This window comes from Mytilus edulis, chromosome 5 (assembly GCF_963676685.1).
Source record: "Mytilus edulis chromosome 5, xbMytEdul2.2, whole genome shotgun sequence".
Classification (NCBI taxonomy): Eukaryota; Metazoa; Mollusca; class Bivalvia; order Mytilida; family Mytilidae; genus Mytilus; species Mytilus edulis.
The window spans coordinates 84144979-84166892 of record NC_092348.1 but is presented as its reverse complement, the minus strand read 5'-3'; the positions used below and the strand labels follow the sequence as shown (position 1 = coordinate 84166892).

Genomic DNA, 21914 nt, shown 5'->3' with positions numbered 1-21914 from the left:
TCGTTCTAAGGCATTATCAAAAGATTACCAAAATTGTTTAAATTTCATCGTATAGAAGTTTTACCCATAATTAACAATGTGTTTTTAAATTTCTGATTTTATTCTAGAGTTTTGAACAATTTTTTTAAACATCAATAACATTGTAAAAAGTTATAGGAACTTAAACACAAGCTTAAAAAAATCTCAAAACATATAATACAGTATTTAGCAATGTGCAAAAGCCCGTACGGTGACATTTAATAGTTGTTGTTTACATTCTCGGTTTTATACTTGGTTGTGAATTTATCGGTTAATCTAAGTCATCTGTTATCTTCGTCATTTTTTTTTATTATTTTGAATGAGAATCATCTTATTCTGGTGTTATTTGTTATCAAATCATATCATGAACTTTATTTAGGGTCTTATTTTGACCATTTTATAAAAATATGGTCGAAATTTTGAAAAACTCGATACTGAAACCAAAATATCCCATCTTGAATGAATTCTCCTGTGCGTTACAACTGTTTTTTTAGAATAAAAAAATAAAGTCCCCTCCAAACAAAAACATTGACTTGTCGGCAACTGACTTTTTTAAGAGTCCTGTCATTTCATTTAATAAAGACATGCTCACATTCAAAACAGAAAACAAGAATTTTTTGATGTTACATGTTATAGACTTGTATTGATACAATATTTTTTAGTGGCAGGAAGACCAATATGAAGAAAATTATGATGCAGTAAGTTTTGTCTGAACTTTAATTTAAGATCAATAGGAAGGCACAGCGGCGGATCTAGATTTTTCATAAGTGAGTGCCCACTGACTGCCTACGAAGGGGCCCGCTCTGGTCATGCTTCCGTTATTCCCTATATAATCAACATTTTTTTCCCAGATAAGGGGAGGCGGACCCACTGGGCCCCTCTAAATCCACCTCTGCCGCAGTTCCTGTTTTGATTTTTTATTTGTTAGATTAGTAGTTCAAATAAATTTTCAGTTAAACTTTTATCACACAACATGCGTGGATAGAGAGACTCTTGAATATCTTCAACTCGGATATGCTAACTCCATATGCAGGCGCTCCTCCAATGTTACTATAACGAAAAGGAAAGTACAAACATCAGAAGCTGAACAATTCCAATTTGTCTTTAAGGTTTGATATCATTATACCTTCATTTTCAATTTCTAGATGTAAGTCAAGATAGCAGGATGACATACCTGCACCAGATGTATCCTTTATTTCCAGTTCGATTGAATTGATGCGTTCAACATAGTCATCAACATTTGAATCATTTCCTACAAGGACATCATCCATATAGCAAAGCGTGAAATAGGATAGGATAGTGCTAGCTTTTCTCATTATTTTATAAAGCTCATGTATCAAACCAGACTCATTTGAAAAAAAATTGACAATACGAAAATTTGACTGACCCTCGTTATGAGGATCCATATCTCTTGCACGTAAAATACACCCTTGTATAATACGAAAAAGAGCAGGAAAATGCCGCTACAAGGCAGCACTCGCACATGCAAAGTGGAAAGGGATTTATGTAAATTGCAATTACTTGTTTCTCAATCCCCTATACATTTATATGTGTACACTAAGACGAGAAGAAATATGGTTCAATCGTCAGTTTTTTAATTGTCTAATTTTGAACATAAATAGTTATCAAAGGCACCATGATTATAATTTAATACGCCAGACGTGCGTTTCGTCTACATGAGACTCATCAGTGACGCTCATATCAAAATATTAAGGAAGCCAAACAAGTAAAAGTTGCAGAGTATTTAAGATCCAAAATTCCAAAAAGTTTTGCCAAATACGGCTAAGGTAATCTATGCCTGGGATAAGAAAATCCTTAGTTTTTTGAAAAATTTTAAGTTTTGTAAACAGGAAATTATAAAAATGACCACAAAGTCAAGAAAATATTTTTTTAAATGTTTTTTCAATAGCAATATCTGAATTAGACCGATATATTTTCCTCTTCTGTTTTATTCTTTTCACGTAAGAATTAAACTATAGGTCTTCAAACGTTGAATATATAATATCTGCCGTTTGAAGCGTCCAGTGGTCTTGTTTGATATTCCATGTAATTGAGCAAATCTTATGTTCACGTAATATAATTGTTAACTAGTATATTCAATATCTTTAATAGTTTGAGGATACAGATTATGAATATGAAGAAACGTTTATTCCGGTAAAATATTTCTTTACTTTATTAATGTATGTAGTTAAGATAATTTTGTTATTTATACATGAAGGACCAACAACTTTTGTGATCCTTTGTGACAACTGTTGCACCTTGCGTTAAAATTGAGTAGTATGGCCCCTACCATAACTGAAGATACAACAATTGTCAAATGCGAATTCGGTGCACAGAAATGTGTGACTATAATAATAGGCCATTTGTATGATGTCAAAAAGTCTTTAACTAAGGTAATAAGCCGGATTTTACAACATTTATAAATACTGTGAAGCAGTTTGTGACATAAACTCACGAAAAAATATAAACGACAACTTTTGGAAAATTTTCAGATGATGCTACAGAAAGACTCGGGAGCGAGTCATCCAGTTTTGTAACCAATCCTTTATTCTATAAGTGGTTTCAACACGTTAACATCCTTATGTAATTTTTTTAAACATCATAACCCTTGTTAAACTTCCTATGAATTTTGCTTAAGCTGCTCTGTTTTTAAAAGAATTCCTAGATAAGCTTTTTAAATTTGTTTCCTCTCTATTATTTTACTTACAAATGGACTTGATTCAGGTCGGATATATGGCACACGCTTTTATACAGTGCACAGTGTTTTGATTCTAATAATTGCCTGGTCGAATCTTTATTAGACTTTATCAAGATATAACTATAACTGTATGAAGAAAATGAAATATGTTTCATCTTTACTTAAGGAATGACGTTTAGCAAATTTTAAGTTAATTTCAATTTAAATTACCAGGACAACAATGCTGTTGATCTTTTTGAAAATCAGTTTGCAGTTCAATGAATTTCAGTGTTCTAATCTAGTGCATCACTGGAGAGAAAATAATTATTGAAACGCAAAACACTAAAATTCTTTATTGAAAATGCATCTGTTTGATGTCACACATTTACTTGACAAAAATATTGAACTCAAGATACAAAGTAAATTCACCGGGGAAAAAATCCACGGAATGACAATAAATCAAAATCAAGCGTTACACTTTATAAACCAACGGAACTAATAGAAGTCAATCGCCATATTTGTGATGATAGTTAAATTTTAAACTGTTTTAAATTGTAAAAGCTTTCTCTTGCATTCTTAGTTCAGATAGTTTGGATGATGTATACACCTAATATTTGACCGTAAACGGATGTGTCAGTATCTACCGACAACAAATAATTCACGAAATAACAGTATATCGGTGATTCGATATTTTTTCATGACTAAAATTAAATGTTCACAAAACCATAGGTTTGGAACTGATTCAAACGATAGTACTCAGTTCAACAGTAAGACACATATTCTAAATACTTTGGTTACAGATTAATGTTGACATATGAACGTACAGGGTATCACTTCTTGCAGTTGATCCGTTTTGGTTTGACATTTTATATATATTTTTATGAATATTAAAACACATATACCGACCATCATCCATGGTTTTTCTTTTACACCATAAACGTTGTTAAACTTACATCAAGTGAAATGATAATAAAACTTTTGCTTGCTCTGTGTTCCATAGACTTCACAGATTCTTAACTGAATTTGATCGATGTGTTATCATGTTAGGCATAATTCTTTGGTTAACTAGAAGTTACATAAAAATTGAGAACATGGCAACTTTTCTTAGCGTTTAGAGCTTTAATTTAAAAATAACATTATCGAATCTTATGTAGATCTTTTCAAAAGATAACAAAATGTCTATGTTCTGTAACGAATCATAACACAGTAAATACAATATGAATTTTGGTTTCAGGATTCAGATTATGAAATAGATTTTTCTGCGGTAAGTTTTGTCGATTCTTTATAAATAAAGGTTTTTGTCAACTCCAATTTAGGATTTCAAGGACATTTATCTTAAACGTTGTCAAATTGATTTCAAATTTTATGAATTAGCTGCTTTGTGTTCACAAAACATATGCAATTGTTTTTCTTTTCGTTATGGAATTTTATAAAATTCAATATTCTGAGAAATAATAATTAAGTGAAACCCTCGAGGAATATTTATTGAAAATAAAAACAACAGTACACAAAAAAATACTGAAAAAAACGAATACTATTCATGTAAATAAAAATAAAATGAGACGTTAAAAGACGAAAGAAAAATGTCAATATACGGATATTGGAGTAAGGGATCTCTCAGTAAATAATTCAAAATTTTGTGACGATGTTGAACGTATCTATCTCATCGAACTAGAGATAAAGGATATAACTGATAAAATAAAGCCTGTGTCATATCTTGACTTATTATTAAAATCTTTATTCTTTTAACTCTATTTTGCTCGTGGTATTTCATTTGCAACAAAATTAGATCTACAAGCAAATGAAAGTTAAGAGCGTCACATTAATTTCTATTACAAATCTGTCATATCAACTCAAAAATATTATTTGGCTACATGATGAATAATCATGTAGGTCATTGGAGTATCCTGCTCGCATTATCGAACTATACCTTTTTACACTTGATATTAGTTATGTTGTTTCCAGTACATGCTATTTATTTTGATAGCCTATAATATCGAGACCCCCAGCAATTAGTAACAAACTTTCAATGCAGACAGCAGCAGCAACAATAGTTAGAGGTATATACTTTTGATATAACCATGTATCTTATAAAGAACGTCATGTTTCTTTTTTTATAAGTAAATGAGAAGCATTTTTTGCAAAGTAAATATAATATTTGTTGATAAAATATAAACATCCATATCAAAAGGTATATCATAATATGTTTTTTACTAATATGTCAGTATTCTATTCATAATAAATTATAACTGATTAATGATATATATGACATTTGCTTGTAAACCTTGTTGGGATGTATGTTCACAATTGCAAGAGAACAGTTCATGTGGTTTATTTGTTTCTTGATTATTATTCGAAACTGTGTAGCTGATTGCATCTTTGCTCAAAATATGGTCATATAAAATAACAAATAAATAACTTTACATTTTGATATCTCAACATGATGATTATGATCAAAGCCTTAGTATTTCAAAACATTCAAAGCTTTATAAACTGTTTTGTAAACACATAAATGAGTACTCTATAGTTATGTAATAATTTTTTGTTTCAAATAGATGATATTGTTCCTCCTGAAATCAAGTTAATGTCCGACAAAAAATCTGTTCCATTGTACCTCAAATTATTGGAGTCCGGCTCAGAGATAAAAAGAGACATCCGATTGGTTATTGTTGGAGAGAAAGGTGTAGGCAAAACATCACTTTTGAAACGATTGTTTGGAGAAGAAATGGGAGGGGTGACAAGCACAAATGGAATTGAAATTCATAGAATTAAATGCCATGCAGAATATAATGATGGCATTTGGAAAAAGTTAGACGGTATTATTTTTAGAAAAGTTAAACCACAAAAAATACTGAACATGGAAGAAAATTCAAAAAGAAAGTCCCTAATATAAAGTCAAAATCAAAATCTGAAACATATCAAACGAACGGATAACAACTGTCATATTTCTGACTTGATACAGGCGTTTTCTTATGTAGAAAATGGTAGATTGAACCTGGTTTTATAGCTAGCTAAACCTCTCACTTGTATGAATGTCGGATCAAATTCCATTATGTGACAACGATGAGTGAAAAGAACCCAGACACAATAGGTTAAAATTTCAAAAATAGGGATACAGCAGTCAACATTGTGTTATCATCTTAAGCTTTATAAAGACATAAAAATATAACATATTTCATTCTGTCGAATAAAAGTTAAGAATTTGAGCAAGTAAATGTTCATCTTGTTTTTTATAAAGAATAATTACACTAGTATTGTTTTTTTTTTTGGTTATGTTTTAAATTACGTATTAGCCACAAAAAAATTAAGAAGAATTGGTGTGACTTTCAATGACAAATTTCTCTTCAACAGAGGCATAAATGACACAGGAGTTAAGAACTATCGGTCATTGAACGTCATACAACAATGAGCAAGACTTATACTGCATGGTAGGCTATCGATGTAAAGAAATCAAACTAGAATATTCATCTAAGCATGTGACGACTTAGGATGTTGTTTACTGTGTCTTTTCTCTGCTGTTGTCTTTTATTTTGACATGTTGTAGGTGTCATCAGGAAAAAATTCTAACAAACTGGAGAACGTATTAAAACAGTAACATGTTTTGTTCTTGAACATGAACTTTTTATTTGATTTAAATTTCAAAATTTCATTGGTTATCGTTTCACAAAATGTCATTCATGTGCACTCCCATATGACGGCTATTATCTTGTATATATAAAAAGAGGCTCAATTACAGATTAAGAGTCTACATTTCACTTTCACGCCATTCTAAGTACATGACTTAATGTGGTATTCGCTGCTGAATGCTTGACCAGTGAATTTATTCAAACCCTCAAATTTGATATTATATGTTCCAGTTTAGGGGGAGGATTTGGCACTATAAAATATTTTAAATCCCATCACATTTTTTACGTGTCTGTTTCAAGCCAGGAGCCTGTATTTCATTGGCTGTCGTTTTTTGCTCTAATTCATTTTTGTTTTTTGTTTACTGTTTAAATTTACATCAGCAAATGAATATTCTAGTTTGATTTTCTTTACATCGATAGCCTACCATGCGGTATAAGTCTTGCTCATTGTTGTATGACGTTCAATGACCGATAGTTCTAAACTTCTATGTAATTTAGGCCTCTGCGGAAGAGAAATTTGTCATTGGAAGTCACACCAATTCTTTTTAATTTTTTTGTGGCTAATACGTAATTTAAAACTTAACAAAAAAACAATACTAGTGTGTAGGATAGTTAAATAGTATCGACATGGTATGTTTATTTCCCACTGTTTGACATCTAATAAACTATCGATCTGAACAACGTAAACAACTGGTAAGCATGTGACGACTTAGGATGTTGTTTACTGTGTCTTTTCTCTGCTGTTGTCTTTTATTTTGACATGTTGTAGGTGTCATAAAGAAAAAATTCTCACAAACTGGAGAACGTATTAAAACAGTAACATGTTTTGTTCTTGAACATGAACTTTTTATTTGATTTTAATTTCAAAATAATAGCAATTAATTGTCTAAATGAAGGGATTACATTTAAGATTAATAAAATATATTACAAAGAACAAACATTTGTAAAAGCTGAAATATATAAATTATAATCAAAACAAACCTCAAAACACTGCTGATGTATTAATAACTTTGTAAGGAAGCAATTCAGTTTACACTTAATTTGTATTCATGGGCTCATTGATTTGACCTTTGTTGTAATTTTGAATGAAAAAAAAGTAATGAATAAGAAAAGCAGAAGCAGAATAAACGTCTTTCTTGATGGATTCAAACCGCCAAAACATCAGTATATATATTTTGTTTATATTCTATTTTTACCTGCGTCTATTATAATTATAACGGATCAGTTTAGTTTCATATGATTATGTCTATCTCGGGTGCGTGGATTTCATCTTCCACAGGGGTTTACCCACGACATTTGAATGAGGAAAACAAAGACTGGTCAGTTATGTATCGGCATACATTTGATTTAAGAATTAAAAGCTGACTTTTACTTACCATTTGTAGCTATTTATGTTTTGTAATTATTTGTTGGATTTATTTTAAAAACCACGTTAGGCAAAAGTGAAGAATCTGAACTGCATACAAGGCTCTTAAAACCATTCGAGAAAATCCTCAAGAGACAGGTAAAAGTTAATAATAAAGCGTCCACAGAGGGAGCGGCATACAAAGTAAGTAAGGACAACAAACCAACAAGTTCACATGCTACAAAGAAAATGACCTTTAATGATTCAACTTTTCCCTCACTTGATAAATTACAACTTACTAAAGCCACTGCATATCATGAAAAGCAGCTGGAACACTCATCGCAGCAGGCACATAAGGATGTTGAAAGAGTTTTAACGTCGTCACTTAATAAATTCAAACGTACTCAAGCCATTGTATCTCATGAAAAGCTGCCTGAGCATCCATTAGAGCAAGCACATAAGGAAATCGAAAGAATGCTAAGATCTAAAGTTGACTTACATGATAAAGAAGAGTATGCCACTCTATTGCTGTGGGATTTTGCTGGAGACGAAGAATTTTACCACACACATCAAACATTTCTGTCTGCAGATGCAATTTATCTTGTTGTTACAAAATTGGATGAGGCTGATAACAAAGGAGCACAAGGTAATTTTAAAAAATAAAAGTTATGTAACATAGGATTGATGCACCTTTAAAATAGCTCTCTGTATATTTTCTGTTTAAATAATGTAAACAGCAGGGAAATTATACATGTATAAAAATTATAAATGCTTGAAGTTATAACTCCTGTTGGTAAAATTACGGCATGAGATAAAAATACATTTCTCATTTATAATCCTCTCAGATGTAACCGTTGTTTCAAAGATAAATCTTGAACTCAATTATTTTCTCAGATTTGCATAACGTTCTTAATTTCATTTCAGAAAATTTTGTGGTTTCATACAAATATTTTCACATTATTAAATTTTATTTTAAATGCTTTAAAGTTAAATATAATAGATTTTATTTTGACTACATGCTATTACTTAAGTCATCTAATAGTTTGGGACACAAAACACGCAAGTTTAAACTTAATGTAAAGATATTTAAACAAAAGGTAAAAACATTATCACAAATAACGATAAATATTACTAATTCATTCAAGTTTAATCTATGTGTCCAAACTGGGTTTTAGAATTATGGAGAATTCTAAATTGAAGACATACCATGGCACAACTGATGTATTTTATTACTTTTAAGTTTATACACTTCATGTCCCTTTCCCCTAAAATCAAAGAAAGAGATTTGAACATCTAATAACGTTTACGCTTGTGTACAATTTTTTTGATAAAATACAATGTATAAAATATTAGTGTTAACGAGTTAAGGTGAAAAGAAGCGGCAATTTATGAGAGTTATAAGAGTAAATTCATCAGTAATTTATGCTTGTGTAAGTATTTGAAGTTTATTATTTTTTTTTGGCGAATTCAGCGTTTTTTCTGGATCAAACTTGATCAAGGACATTTAAAGCAAAATAGCTAAGTTCCAAGGATGGTTAAGAATCAAAACATTATACAAGATTATTATTATGTTTAGGAATGTTTCGGTTATGGATGGACTCGATCCACTGCTACTGTAGATCAGAAAGGCAGAACACCACAAGCAGTAGCAACACTAATGAAGTTAATGAACTTACAGATCACAGACTTGATCCTCCAGTCATTCTAATCGGTACATGCAAAGATCAAATAGAGATTGCTGACGGAGAAGAGGTTCTTATTTTATATTAACTAACAATAGAGATTTGCATTGTTTTATTGTGTTTAAAATGGGTAGAAATAATATGATACCATAATATAGATATAGGAAGATGTGGTATGAGTGCCAATTAGACAACTCTCCATCCAAGTCACAATTTATAAAAGTAAATCATTTTAGGTCAAAGTACGGTCTTCAACACGGAGCCTAGGCTCACACCGAACAGCAAGCTATAAAGCGCCCAAAAATTACTAGTGTAAAACCATTCAAACGGGGGGAAATCCTCGGTCTAATCTATATAAAAAAAAACGAGAAACGAGAAACACTTATTCACTACATAAACAAACGACAACCACTGAACATCAAATTCCTGATAAATCTAGATATAGAAAAGAAATATGAAATAGGAAGTGGATGTCAATGCAATCTTTGAAAAAGTTAAGTCAGAATTGTCAGACTCGTAATCTGTTTTTAAGATCTAGAGTATTAAATAAATAGAATGAATGATGATAATTGTACATTGCAATCTCAGTATTTGATTGATTGGCCACTGAAAATTATTGTTGTTGTACACATATTTCATCAACCCGGATAAATCATTCTTATTTTTTTGGAAAACGTCACTTTAAAAACCAGTAAGTGCTATTTGATATTAAATTTATTTGCAAGCCTTCTGTCAAATAAAATTCACTCTAAATGATTGCTTTGAATAATTATGTCACAGATAGCATTAGATATGTTTCACTTATTGTAACCATATTCTCGTGGTCCTGTTTTCCATGATTGTTTAATTATCGAAAGTGATTTTTTACTTCCAACAACATGACCACTACCGATTGTTGAGCTGGAACAGCTTATCCTAAGGTGCACATGAGGTTTGTTAGACCATTAAATGTTTTATTGTTGTTTAACTTATTATCGCTTATTTGTAGTGCCATAATATCGTCTGTTGTAATGAGCTTATTTGCCCAATGGTTTCCTTTTTTTTCTTTTTTCAAAGACTTAAGAAAAAGACCTTTATGATATTTGGCATCACTCAATTGACAATATGAGCTTCAGTATTATGATTAACGCGTATTTCAAGTTTAATTATAATATAGTTTCAATTGTAGGTGCAGAATGCGTGCATGGAACGTCTTTGTGAATACACCGCAGAGGTGTCATTGGATGCATGTCGACATATAGTTGAAGAAGGCAGATACTGCATTTCAAACACAAAAGACGATACGACTGTATTCCAGAAAATACGAGAATATATTTCAAAGTTGGCAAGGACTATGAAATCATGGAACAGATCTTATCCTTTAAAATTTATTAATCTAGAAAAACTCCTTCAAGAAAAACGACTACAGTCGCCAATTATTTCGTATAAGCAAATTCAGAATATTTCTACTGCTATATCAAACCCATTAAATGATGAAGAGCTTAATTTGTTTTTGAGATTTCACCATGAAATCAGAGCTTTAATATATTTTGAGGATCTTCCTGATTATATTATTCTAGATACACACTGGTTGTCAGATGCCTTTAAATGTATTGTAACAGCAGAGAAATTTCATAGGAAAGTGAGAAGCTTCCGAAATAAAGATAAATGGGAAGACCTAAACCAAAGAGGAATTTTACATAGTGAAGTTTTGGAAGATATATTCAAGAAACAAGAAACAATTTTGTGCCAACACAAAGATCATATTCTGAATGTAATGGAAAAATTTGACATACTTATACGTCCAATAACTGCAGTTGAAGAAGATTTTACCCCTCAAAATCCCAGCTACTATGTACCATGTATGGTGAAAGAAAAACCCGAATGTGATATTTATGAGATGTTTAATGTGACAGAAGACAAATGTAAGAAATCCACATGGTTTTGTTTGAAGTTTAGCTTTCTTCCACCGCATCTCATGCATCATTTGATTGCGTCACTCTGTCGGGAATATGAAGTTTCTAAAGTTTTTGACCCTATACAGAATAAAAAGGTTACTGCCCTATTCAGAGGTACTGCCGTTTTTGACCTACAAAAGACAAGACTACAGAAATTACTTGTTTCGGTATTACCAAATTTAATACAGATTCAAGTTTTAGAATTTAGGACAAATGCAGTCATTAAAAGAGGTTCATTTTTGCATATTGCTGATTTCGTTGAGGGAGAGATAATCAAAATAATAAGTACTAGATTCAAGATGACAAATGTTACATTTGAGAAAAAGTGGGAATGTGGTAGTGTAAACCCAGAGTGTGTGACAGGTTCAAATGACTTTACTGAAGAACAGAATGCAGAATATTTCTGTGAGACATGTACAGCAACACACAAATTTTTTGGTGAATGGTCAAATAAACAAGTATGTGTAATTGAATTATTGAAATAATATTTAAAAAACCTCTTGATTAATATTACATGACAGTGTTTTGACAGATTTATTCAATCGTTCACTTTTCTGGTATTTCTTTATACTTCTTTCTATTATTTCCATATCAAACAAATACATGTGCATAAGTTTTAATTTTTTTCCAATCCATGTTTATGATGTTTCGCGAAAAGGAAAATAAATGAAATATTTGCTGTATTCAAGAATAAGTCTAACTCTCATAACACGTTTCAAATTCGTGGAAATCGAAACGTGATAAACCTTTAACGATGTAATACTGTAGTGCTTGAATGTGTTCATTAACAGTTGAAGGATTTTTAAACCTAATAACAATTCTATTCCAGTTGTCCGAGAGTGTTGAAGAATCGAACTCTGAAACAGTTGATAGCAACCAAACAGTTTTGTTGGCAAAGGTAACACAAACCTTTTTACTTTTCAACACACATAAAAAGTATTTTGGGTTTTTTTTTAAACGCAAATAAGTAGTTCTTAACCCTCCTGCTTACTGTGACAGGCAATATAACGTAATAAAGTAGATCGATCCATTCGGTTATTTGATTACATCCATCCGTCCTACTTTTTAGTATGGCTTCATGTTAAAGAAATATGTCAATCAAATCATGAGTGTATCCTAACACTTTCAGACGTAAAGTTTTTTTCACATCTTCTGTATTACTATTAGTCGAAAAGATTTCTGATTTGCTTCATGCCTAGTCTCGACGAAGTCAAGTAAGTGAGCCTTACAATGCAGTATTTTTCCTAAATTTCTTGGAATTTTGTTTTTAAGAGAAACACCATAGGTCGGGTCGATCAATGGGTCAAGTGTATAACCATTAGCACATTTTATTTCCGCAATTTGGCTACACCCGTCAGTCATAGTCTATTGACTTTCAAAATTTTGCATAGGTTATGTTTTAAAGTTTGTCAGTTTGTTATGAATCCTTAATCGTAAGTCAATGATATTTGGTATGCAGTTGTATAAGAATTTACACGTCTCATTTTCATGAAATTTTATCATCTTTCACCTGCAGTCATAATTCATTGACATTCAATTCTTTGCATACAAGTAGCTAACATTCAAAAGTATAACTATTATTTCAACCTTTGAAATATACTATCAAAATTGACTAAAAGGAAGTCATATCCCCTGTAAAACAAATAATAGTATAAATAATTAAGAATTAGTTTTAAAATGTTTCAATGTCTTCTGATCAACATTAGAACGGGTATTTTTTTAAGCTTCCGGTGATGGAATGCGTTTTTATTGATGCTCAAAACATATATTCTTTGTGTATCCCTTTTGAAATAAGAAGATAATTTGCTACTTTCAGGTTTACACACGCCATTCTGTTGTCAAGTGATAGCTTATATTACCTTGATTCGAATAATATGTGGTTTCTATATACTTTTCTTAAAATAAGGGAGATAGTTTGATAATTCTGGTTTACAAACGACCACCTCTGGTTTAATATGAATGTGAACTTCACGCTTATCTAATACCGCAGTCCCACTAGGCCACGATCGCAAATGTTGATGATCGTAGTACGATCGTGTAGATCGCAGTAAGGTCGTATCACGGTCGTGGGGATGTCTTCAAGATAGTGATGAGCGTGGCCAACTTTGAACATGTTCAAAACAATCGTATTGCGGTCGTGGCGAAATCAGGTCGTAGTAGAAGCGTAGTGAGAGCGCACTTAGGTCGTAGTAAGATCGCAAAGGTCGCTGTACCATCGTAGCGAGAGCGTAGCGAGAGCGTAGCGAAAGCGTGATTCTATTCAGAGACTGCGCTATGATCCCACAGCGACGTTATAACGACCTCACTACGACCATCACGTTCTCACCGCGACCCAACTACGCTTCCACTACGATTGTACCGCGTTTACATCACGCTGTTCAAGACCATAGTACGATTCTAGCACGCACTTGCCGTCCTCATCACGCTCTTCTTACGAACTGACTACGTTACTACTACGACCATCATTTTCATTGTCATTATATTTTCACATAATTTTATTTAATCTCTTCAGGTTTTGTTTGTCTGTATGTAACCTTCTTGTCCATTTTCTCTAACGACTCAACCATACTTCTCGTTTTTAAATAGATTTGATCGTTGGTTTTCGCGTTTGAATGGTTTTACGCTAGTAATTTTGGGGCCCTTTATAGCTTGCTGTTCGCTGTGAGACGAGGCTCCGTGTTGAAGGCCGTACCTTGGCCTATAACATACATAAAGGTTTACTTTTATAAATTATCACTTGGATGGAGATTTGTCTGATTGGAACTCTTACCACATCTTCCTATATCTATTGACACATCTGTGTCATCTCTGCTATCGTTCACTAAAATATCGTCATTTGAGCTTTATTGACCAGCTATAGGTTGTAATTTAGGTTGGATTGGTTGGTCCGACATCTCTGCTTGATCAGAGCTCCCTCTGCCTCTACATCAACCCCTACAACCACGCTCTCGTGTTATAGTAGATTTTCGTGGCATGACTATATTGTTTCCGCGAAATCTACGTATTAATCAGAAATAGAAGGAATGGAACTGTATTGATATGGAACACGAAGTTGCCGTTTTTGCTGAGGACGTAGTAAGATCGCGGTATAAACGTAGTGTAATTGTAATAATAACGTGCTATAATCGCAGTAGAAGCGTGGTAAGATCATGTTGCAATCGGATAACTCGTGGTATGGTCGAAATGAGAACGTGATGAGCGTAGAAAGATCTTGATAAGCGTAGTGAGGTCGCAGAATAAGCGCGGTGAGAACGTGGTATAATCGTAGCGGGATCGTTGTAGAAGCGTAATGAGGACGTAGTAGCACCGTGAAAGAAACGGAAATTAACATTTTCATGCCGATCATACCGGGACCTCACCACGATCTGAATTTAGTTTAGATTGCGATAAGCGTGGTGCGATCGTGGTCTAGTAGTACTGGGGCTTAATACAAAATTCTGTAACTTTTACATGAAATCAATGGAAACAATATATACTACAAGTAGATCTTTTTACAAGTCATATGCCATCAAACCTTATGAAAAAGACCTTACGTACATGTTTGAAGTTATAGCAAAGGTGAAAATCGAGAACGTCAAATTGATCTTGAATTTCAGGTAAAGTTTCATGAATCTCTAATCAAAAGACTAAACAAAATGACAGGGAAGAATTTATTCCTACCAAACATTATTTTTTATATCTGAATACATTAGGAGGAGAAAACTGCTATTTAAAGTTACCAGAATATGTTATGGTCGTTGCGTTCTATTAAACACTTTAACGGTTTCTTAGTTGTTGCGATAACAAGCTAAGTTCAAAATGTAGAATCTTACTTTGATTTTGGCATCAATTTCCTGTATATGGATCAATGACCTGATATCAAAAGTCTCTTGGTATCGATGACTTACAGTATGTGAGTAACACCAAAATACTACGTAATCAAATACAAAAAAGGAAATAGATCTAATTTCAGCAATAATGCAACTAGAGTCACAACATGATGTCCATTTTCTAATTTTAGCTGTATTTTCACCCAGATGCCTTGAGTGCGCTAAAATTGTCTAAAGTTCAAACAAGAAAGAACAGTTCGGGAGTGGTATGTAATGCGCAACAACTATGATTATCGACTAAATCCTCAAATAATTTCAATTCATAGTATTAATTAACTAGTTGAAACAAAAGGGAATCGATAGTGAGGTTTATTCTTCTTTTTTTATTCGTAGAAATTTGATGCAATACAAAAAACAAGTCAATTTGGATTTGGCTTTATATATATATATTAGGTTCCTATTCAGTACAGAAAATACATTTATTCAATTCATGTATTTAAAAGGTTCGCTGTAAGAAATTTCTAAGGAGTTTTAATAGTGATGCTTGTGGCGATTCTTAATGCTATTTTTTAGGGGGGCATTCAAATTTGAAACTTTTGAGAAATACATAAAATCATAGTCTTTAGAACTGATTCGTACATTAAAATCATATACTATTACAAAATTATAAAAAAGTTGGTAAAAATCCATTTTAAAAATAACAGCATCTTAATGCTTTCTACATGAAATTATGTTAAAAGTTTATGTAACTATTTGCACGTTATACTTCTTTTTATAATGGCAAGAAATTTCACTGTTTCGATTTCCAAAATATTCCATTCAGTATTTATTGTTTTCCCAGGTAAATATTTTGTTCTGATCTGACAAAAAGACCAAATTTAAGTGTATGCACAAACTAAATACACTTTAGTTGACATGTGTGAAAGTTGTCTGATATACCGAAATACTAGAAATATGTTGTTCAGTATTTATTATCAGTTCATATTTATAACAGTCGAAGTTTTATGTTAAGATCAATTCACTATTGTATTACAAAGTGATTGCTTATATCATGAATATAAAGGAACCTCAAATGGGCCAAAATATTCAAATAACAAAATGTCACTGTTTGTCATGTGTACACTGTTCATTCATCCCTTTTGTTCATATTTAAAATTGAACTAGAAAACACCAGAATAAGTCGAAATCATTACTTTTAATTCTTGTTATTATTATAGTTATTTCAGTGCATATCATTGCAAATGACACATATAAAATATCAACTATCCACAAATGCTTTAGTGGACGGATGTAAGCGTAGTGAATGTGGCGGGGTTAATAGATATAAGAAGATGTGTTATGAGTGCAAATGAAAAAACTCTCCATCCAAGTCACAATCTTTAAAAGTAAACCATTATAAATATGTTTAATATATATATATATTTGATGTGTTTCCCTCAGTTTTAGTTTGTAACCCGGATTTGTTCTTTCTCTCAATCGATTAATGAATTTCGTACAGCGGTATACTACTGTTGCTTTTATTTAAAGGTGCCAACCCTCCCACTAACAGGGGACAGTTGCGTAACAGTTAAACATAAGAACAAACTATGAAAATGGTTTAAAAGTGCTTAATCCATAAGATTAGTACAAAGCACATGAAGCAGTGAACAACACGGATATTCCTACATTCCTGTCAAGATAAACGCCAAAGAAAATTGTTCTGAGAGTACTTGCAATTACTAACCGATAGTTCAAATTCAATAACAACTAAGACAATAATTTGTCTAAGTTTAACAAATGTTTTCATTTCTTAAATGGAAGCAAGTGTCATAAGAAAGAACAATGTGACAAAATTAAAAAAAAAAACTGAAAAACCCTATAACATGTATAAGGTATAAAAGACAAGCAGAATTTGAAGAGATCATATGAAAGTTCAACTTCTGACTCCGAACATCTCCAAGCATGTACAGAATTTGGCAAAAGTTGTATTTCTAAGTGTAAAAAAGTTCAATCACATTCTTATTCTGTGTAAAAACTCGTATTTATTTGACTGAGAAATTACTTCATCACAATCATCACTGAAATATAGATATATAACACAACCTTTATCTCATATTAAACATTTATCAATATTCAAAAGCAGGATTAATCCTCTAAGTATCAATTAACTGTCGTACTTCATGTAAAAAAAAAGAATTTTCCTAGAGACTATCAATGATAAGACCAGACTTACTAAATGAAATGAAAAATAAATATAACAAAATATTTAAAACGAAACATACGGTTTAGCAACATGAACCCATTAGAACCAATATTAATTTAGATTTTTATAAGGTTAAAAGATCGGTCTGTGTAGAATTGTCAATAGAAGTACAAATCTGGTCATACGTTAGAATTGACAATATATGATACGTGGAATGAATATGATAAATAAAATATATGTATTGTCATTTATGACATATATATTACATAACTGTGCAACAAGTGGCGATAGTATTGAAGAAATAGTTTAAAACTTTAGGCATGTAGTCAGCCTTTTGCTTAGGGAATTTTCATTTTAGTCTTAAAATTTACTTTAAAAAAAATCAGATGTAATCTAGAAATATACGGAAGTTTGTATTTCATGTGGTTTTATACACTACTAGACATGTCATGTTTAAGGGCATACGATACAGTTACAGGGAAGGTAATGACGTTGCTAACGTAAAATGTTATTTTTGCGACGTCAAACTATGGCATATCGGGAAAAGATGCATTTTTCGACTGATTTTTATCATTCAAACTGATTTAGTTTGAAAACGAGTTCATGGACCCCTATTTTTTAAAACAGCAATTTGTTTCATTTTGCAAGGAGATTATGTGACCCATATTTTATAAAACTGTAAATAGCCCAATTCTTTTAATTTTGATAAACATGCAGCAAGAAAATTACGTTTTTTCCTCTATTCATGAAAATTTGATAAATATAGAGTTATTTCAGAATAAAAAATTGCATAATTTTTAATGATACTTATAAAATACAGAAATTACCGATTATTTAACAAAAAATGTCTTTCTTTCGAAAAAGAAAATACGGACACAAATCTGAATTTTGAGCAAATATACAAAATTTCGACCTCATTTTACTCAAAAAGTAGCACATGAAGGTATATTTTTTATTACATATTTGATTTTATCAGGTAAAAAATAGCCTATAGGCAAATTTTCATCAACTTGTAAATACAGGTTCAAAACTGTATTGTATGCCCTTAAGATTTCCTTTTACTTTATCAAAATTACTTGAGAGCCTAAATTTGTTTGGATTGAATTACATGTACGTTATGTTCTTGACATAGGTAAAAATACTAACACAATACTCTTAATCCAATGATTATTTTATATTGTCCACCTTTTGTTTTTTATATTGTACTACTTTTCAGTTGTCCAAGGAGGAATTTTATTTTGCAAAGATGGGCATAATTGTGCTAAATATTCTTGCCGATGTGTTATTTGATCTGCTTAAACAAGATAAAGGAAATGTGAAGCCTAGAAGTGAATGTGATATAACATACTTGTACAAAGAGCACAAGAATATAAATAGACATACTCCAAGTAATTCAGGTGGTCGATATTATCCTTGGGGAGGGACATGGCATGACATACAGAACACAGACATATCTACTGGAGATGACATAGAGCGCATACGACTTACCAGGAATGAAATGCAACATTCTAAAACATTCAAACTTGACGATACACGTTATAATGACTTATGCAATATCATAGGCGATCTTTTAGAAAGGTTTGATCAACGTAATAACCCATCAAAGTTGTATACAGAACAGCTACAGGAAATTTTAGGCAGAACTCTTTCTGATGAGGAAGTCAATAGTGTTCAATCAGGTAAGGTTACTTAGATAAATTACAGGGTACCAGTATAATTACAATATTTTCCCTAATGTTCAAAATAAAACAAATAGTCAAATAGTCGGATGATACTTAACGCTTATCATTACAAAATTTGAAGAACGGTATATGCAGATCATAATAGGTTAATATATTGTGCATTTATGAATTCAGCAATAATTATTGTTGATCGGAAAAAAAATATGAACACATAAAGATTATGGAATCATTCATCTTTATAAGTATTTATATATATCAGATGCTACAAAATTTTATTTCTTGGAAGATCCGCACCCTTAAAACAAAAGTAGTTTGGGTGAACGAAGTACAAAACGGGTGTTTAGTCTGAGGATATCAGGAGGGCGGAGAAAGTGCTTATGCTGTGTGTAATTAACTTCTATTATGTTACACAATTATAGAACAATTAAACTTTGCAGAAAATTGCATGTACCTATTGAATTTGCGCACTTGAAATGATGGAATTGTTTGAGGCATGTTAACTCATATAACCAAATATGGAAACTTAATTATTGTCTTGATAATTTACAATTATGTCGAAACTTTTATTTTGTTTACAAACATCCTGTTTGTTAATATTCGAACAAAAAACCTAACACCTTAGACATATTGAAGTAGTAATCTATTTACTTGAAACTTAGTACACATGTTCCCTATGATATGATCTTTCTAATTTTAATTCCAAATTAAAGATTTGACCCCAATTTCACGGTCCACTGAACATAGAAAATGATAGTGCGAGTGGGGCATCCGTGTACATGGACACATTCTTGTTTCACAAATTGTTTTCATCTATTATTTGAAAAGATTAACAAACGATTGCAACTAATTTTGTAATCATCTCCTTTAACATTTCTCAAACCAGATCTTTATAAAGAATTTTCATTTGAGACTTTTGAACAACTATATTTTGCAAGGGCCTTTTTTAAATGTTTGCCACAAGATTATAGAAAAATAAGTAAAGGTACGGTAACATATCTTTGTGATTTCTATGCATACTATAAGTAGTTACATTTCTGTAGGAAAACAACTTTCTGAAAATTATCATACATAAATTGTACAGAATACAGCTTGATATTGTTTTATAACATGAAAAATATTACTGCAATAAAATGATATCCTTTTATTTTGCTAATAAAAGTAATAACTTGGGATCAGTGTTAAAAATTACCAATTATGCACTGTTAGAATAAGCTTAAAGGAACTGTTACTGTTAGTTACATGTACATAATGTCAAGGGACAAAATTGTGAACTCGTATTCAGGATTGATATCACTTTAAACATTTGATTTATTTGCCTTGCTAGTAGGTCCCCAATGAATCCAGGAAATGGTTGACACAAGGGTTGTAAGACAATCAGAGCATAGACCTTTTTCATTGGACAATACTTTTTCTACATAATTCAGTTTTAAATATCAACAAAAACTATCTTTAAAAAAGATATCCGACGTATTTAAATTTGAGTATATGTTTAAAACTTTCATTTCGATAACCTTCAGAAGCACAAAGATACCATTTAAATAACGTTTTCCCTGTTTGTGTTCAGTATTCTAGGTCCTCGTATCTTTCTGTTCACATTCACCAAAACCCGCGGAAATCTCACATGCATAGTTGCGTTCTAAAAGTCATGTACGTTCGTACAACAACGTTTACATTAAAAATTATATAATTGTTCCGAATAAACATCTGTCACGGATGCAAAGAGCTATTGGAGAAACAATTATTTTAATAAAAATATAAATCTTTGTAAGATCTAGTCAAATATTCATAGTTTTTCACTTGCTTTCCATCACGATAAAATTAACGAGACGTTTTTTCAAACACAACCAAATCACCCACCATGACAGCATTTTGTCTAATCACAGAAAGGATTTTTGAGCATGCGTATTCTGTTGCCATAGTTAAGCGTCCTTAAGTTCAAAACCGAAACTATACCGACTACGTCGGAAAAACTCAAAACAGAAACGACTATGAGGAAATAGCAGCCTTTGCATTTAACATAAAGTACATTTAGAAAAATCATTTATTTAAGTTATAAAGGATTTTTAATAACAATGAATAAAGGCATGCAACAGATAAATAAGGATATGATAAAAATAAGATCCCCAAAGAGCAGGACATATACTTTAGGATGCCAGACAAACATTTCAACTCAACAAACAAGCAACACTAAATCTTAAAAGTTATAATGAGAAAACACAATATCGGCCGCTTATATCAGTTACTTTTCCAATGGTGATAAATAACGTTAACTAATACCTCATATTGTTGTCAATTGCTGGTATACTTTAATAATTTCAGAAATGGCTATAGAAATTGAAATTGAACACCGAATGAATATCCCACCATGAAAGACCGAAGAACTCATCAGATAAATTGTATCAATGTTTTATACAGCTATGTGCCTGTAAATGTCAAAAACTGATAGCTGAATTTTATTCCTTCTTCCTGTAATTTCTGCTCTGAATTGTTTGCTATATGTATTTGTTTATGCCATTATTTCAATCTGATGCTTGTTTCATCTAATGATTATGTTAGAATTATATGGGCTTATATATTTAGTTTATGTGCGCATAGTTTTATTTTGTGTAGTAACATTGCTTTATTGTGATGTTATCTTTTGTATATATGTTTTTGACGGTTGTAGGAGTTTGTGTAAGCCAATGTTTATTCGTGATTGTATTTGTCTTCTGACTCAAAAAAAATGTAGTGTTTCTGAATGACTGATGACTGTACAATAATAGTAAAAAGTGATCATGTTAGTTTTTTTTTCTTTCTTTTTTTTTTGGAAAGGGGGGGAAGAGTTTCACTTCCTTAAAAAACATTCTTTCTTTCTTTTTAAGGGGGGAGAGTTTCATTTCTTTGTAAAATGTTTATTACATGACAACTGTAAAAGCACTGAAGCAACGGCCATTTATTGATAAACGTTCAAAGATCA

At 31.5% G+C, this 21914-nt stretch overlaps 1 protein-coding gene across 1 annotated transcript in view; it reads left to right on the top strand.

Annotated features, from left to right (window-relative positions):
* The window catches only part of LOC139525280 (uncharacterized), a 52339-nt gene extending 30873 nt beyond the window's left edge, over nucleotides 1-21466 (top strand). The window contains exons 17-28 of the mRNA XM_071320482.1: nucleotides 681-716; nucleotides 2131-2172; nucleotides 3930-3959; nucleotides 4683-4755; nucleotides 5251-5511; nucleotides 7758-8312; nucleotides 9243-9418; nucleotides 10517-11743; nucleotides 12115-12183; nucleotides 15286-15360; nucleotides 18493-18955; nucleotides 21278-21466. Coding sequence (XP_071176583.1) covers nucleotides 681-716; nucleotides 2131-2172; nucleotides 3930-3959; nucleotides 4683-4755; nucleotides 5251-5511; nucleotides 7758-8312; nucleotides 9243-9418; nucleotides 10517-11743; nucleotides 12115-12183; nucleotides 15286-15360; nucleotides 18493-18955; nucleotides 21278-21327 — 3057 coding nt within the window. The 3' untranslated portion in view covers nucleotides 21328-21466. The remainder of the gene's footprint in view (nucleotides 1-680; nucleotides 717-2130; nucleotides 2173-3929; nucleotides 3960-4682; nucleotides 4756-5250; nucleotides 5512-7757; nucleotides 8313-9242; nucleotides 9419-10516; nucleotides 11744-12114; nucleotides 12184-15285; nucleotides 15361-18492; nucleotides 18956-21277) is intronic.
* Nucleotides 21467-21914: the final 448 nt, after the last annotated feature.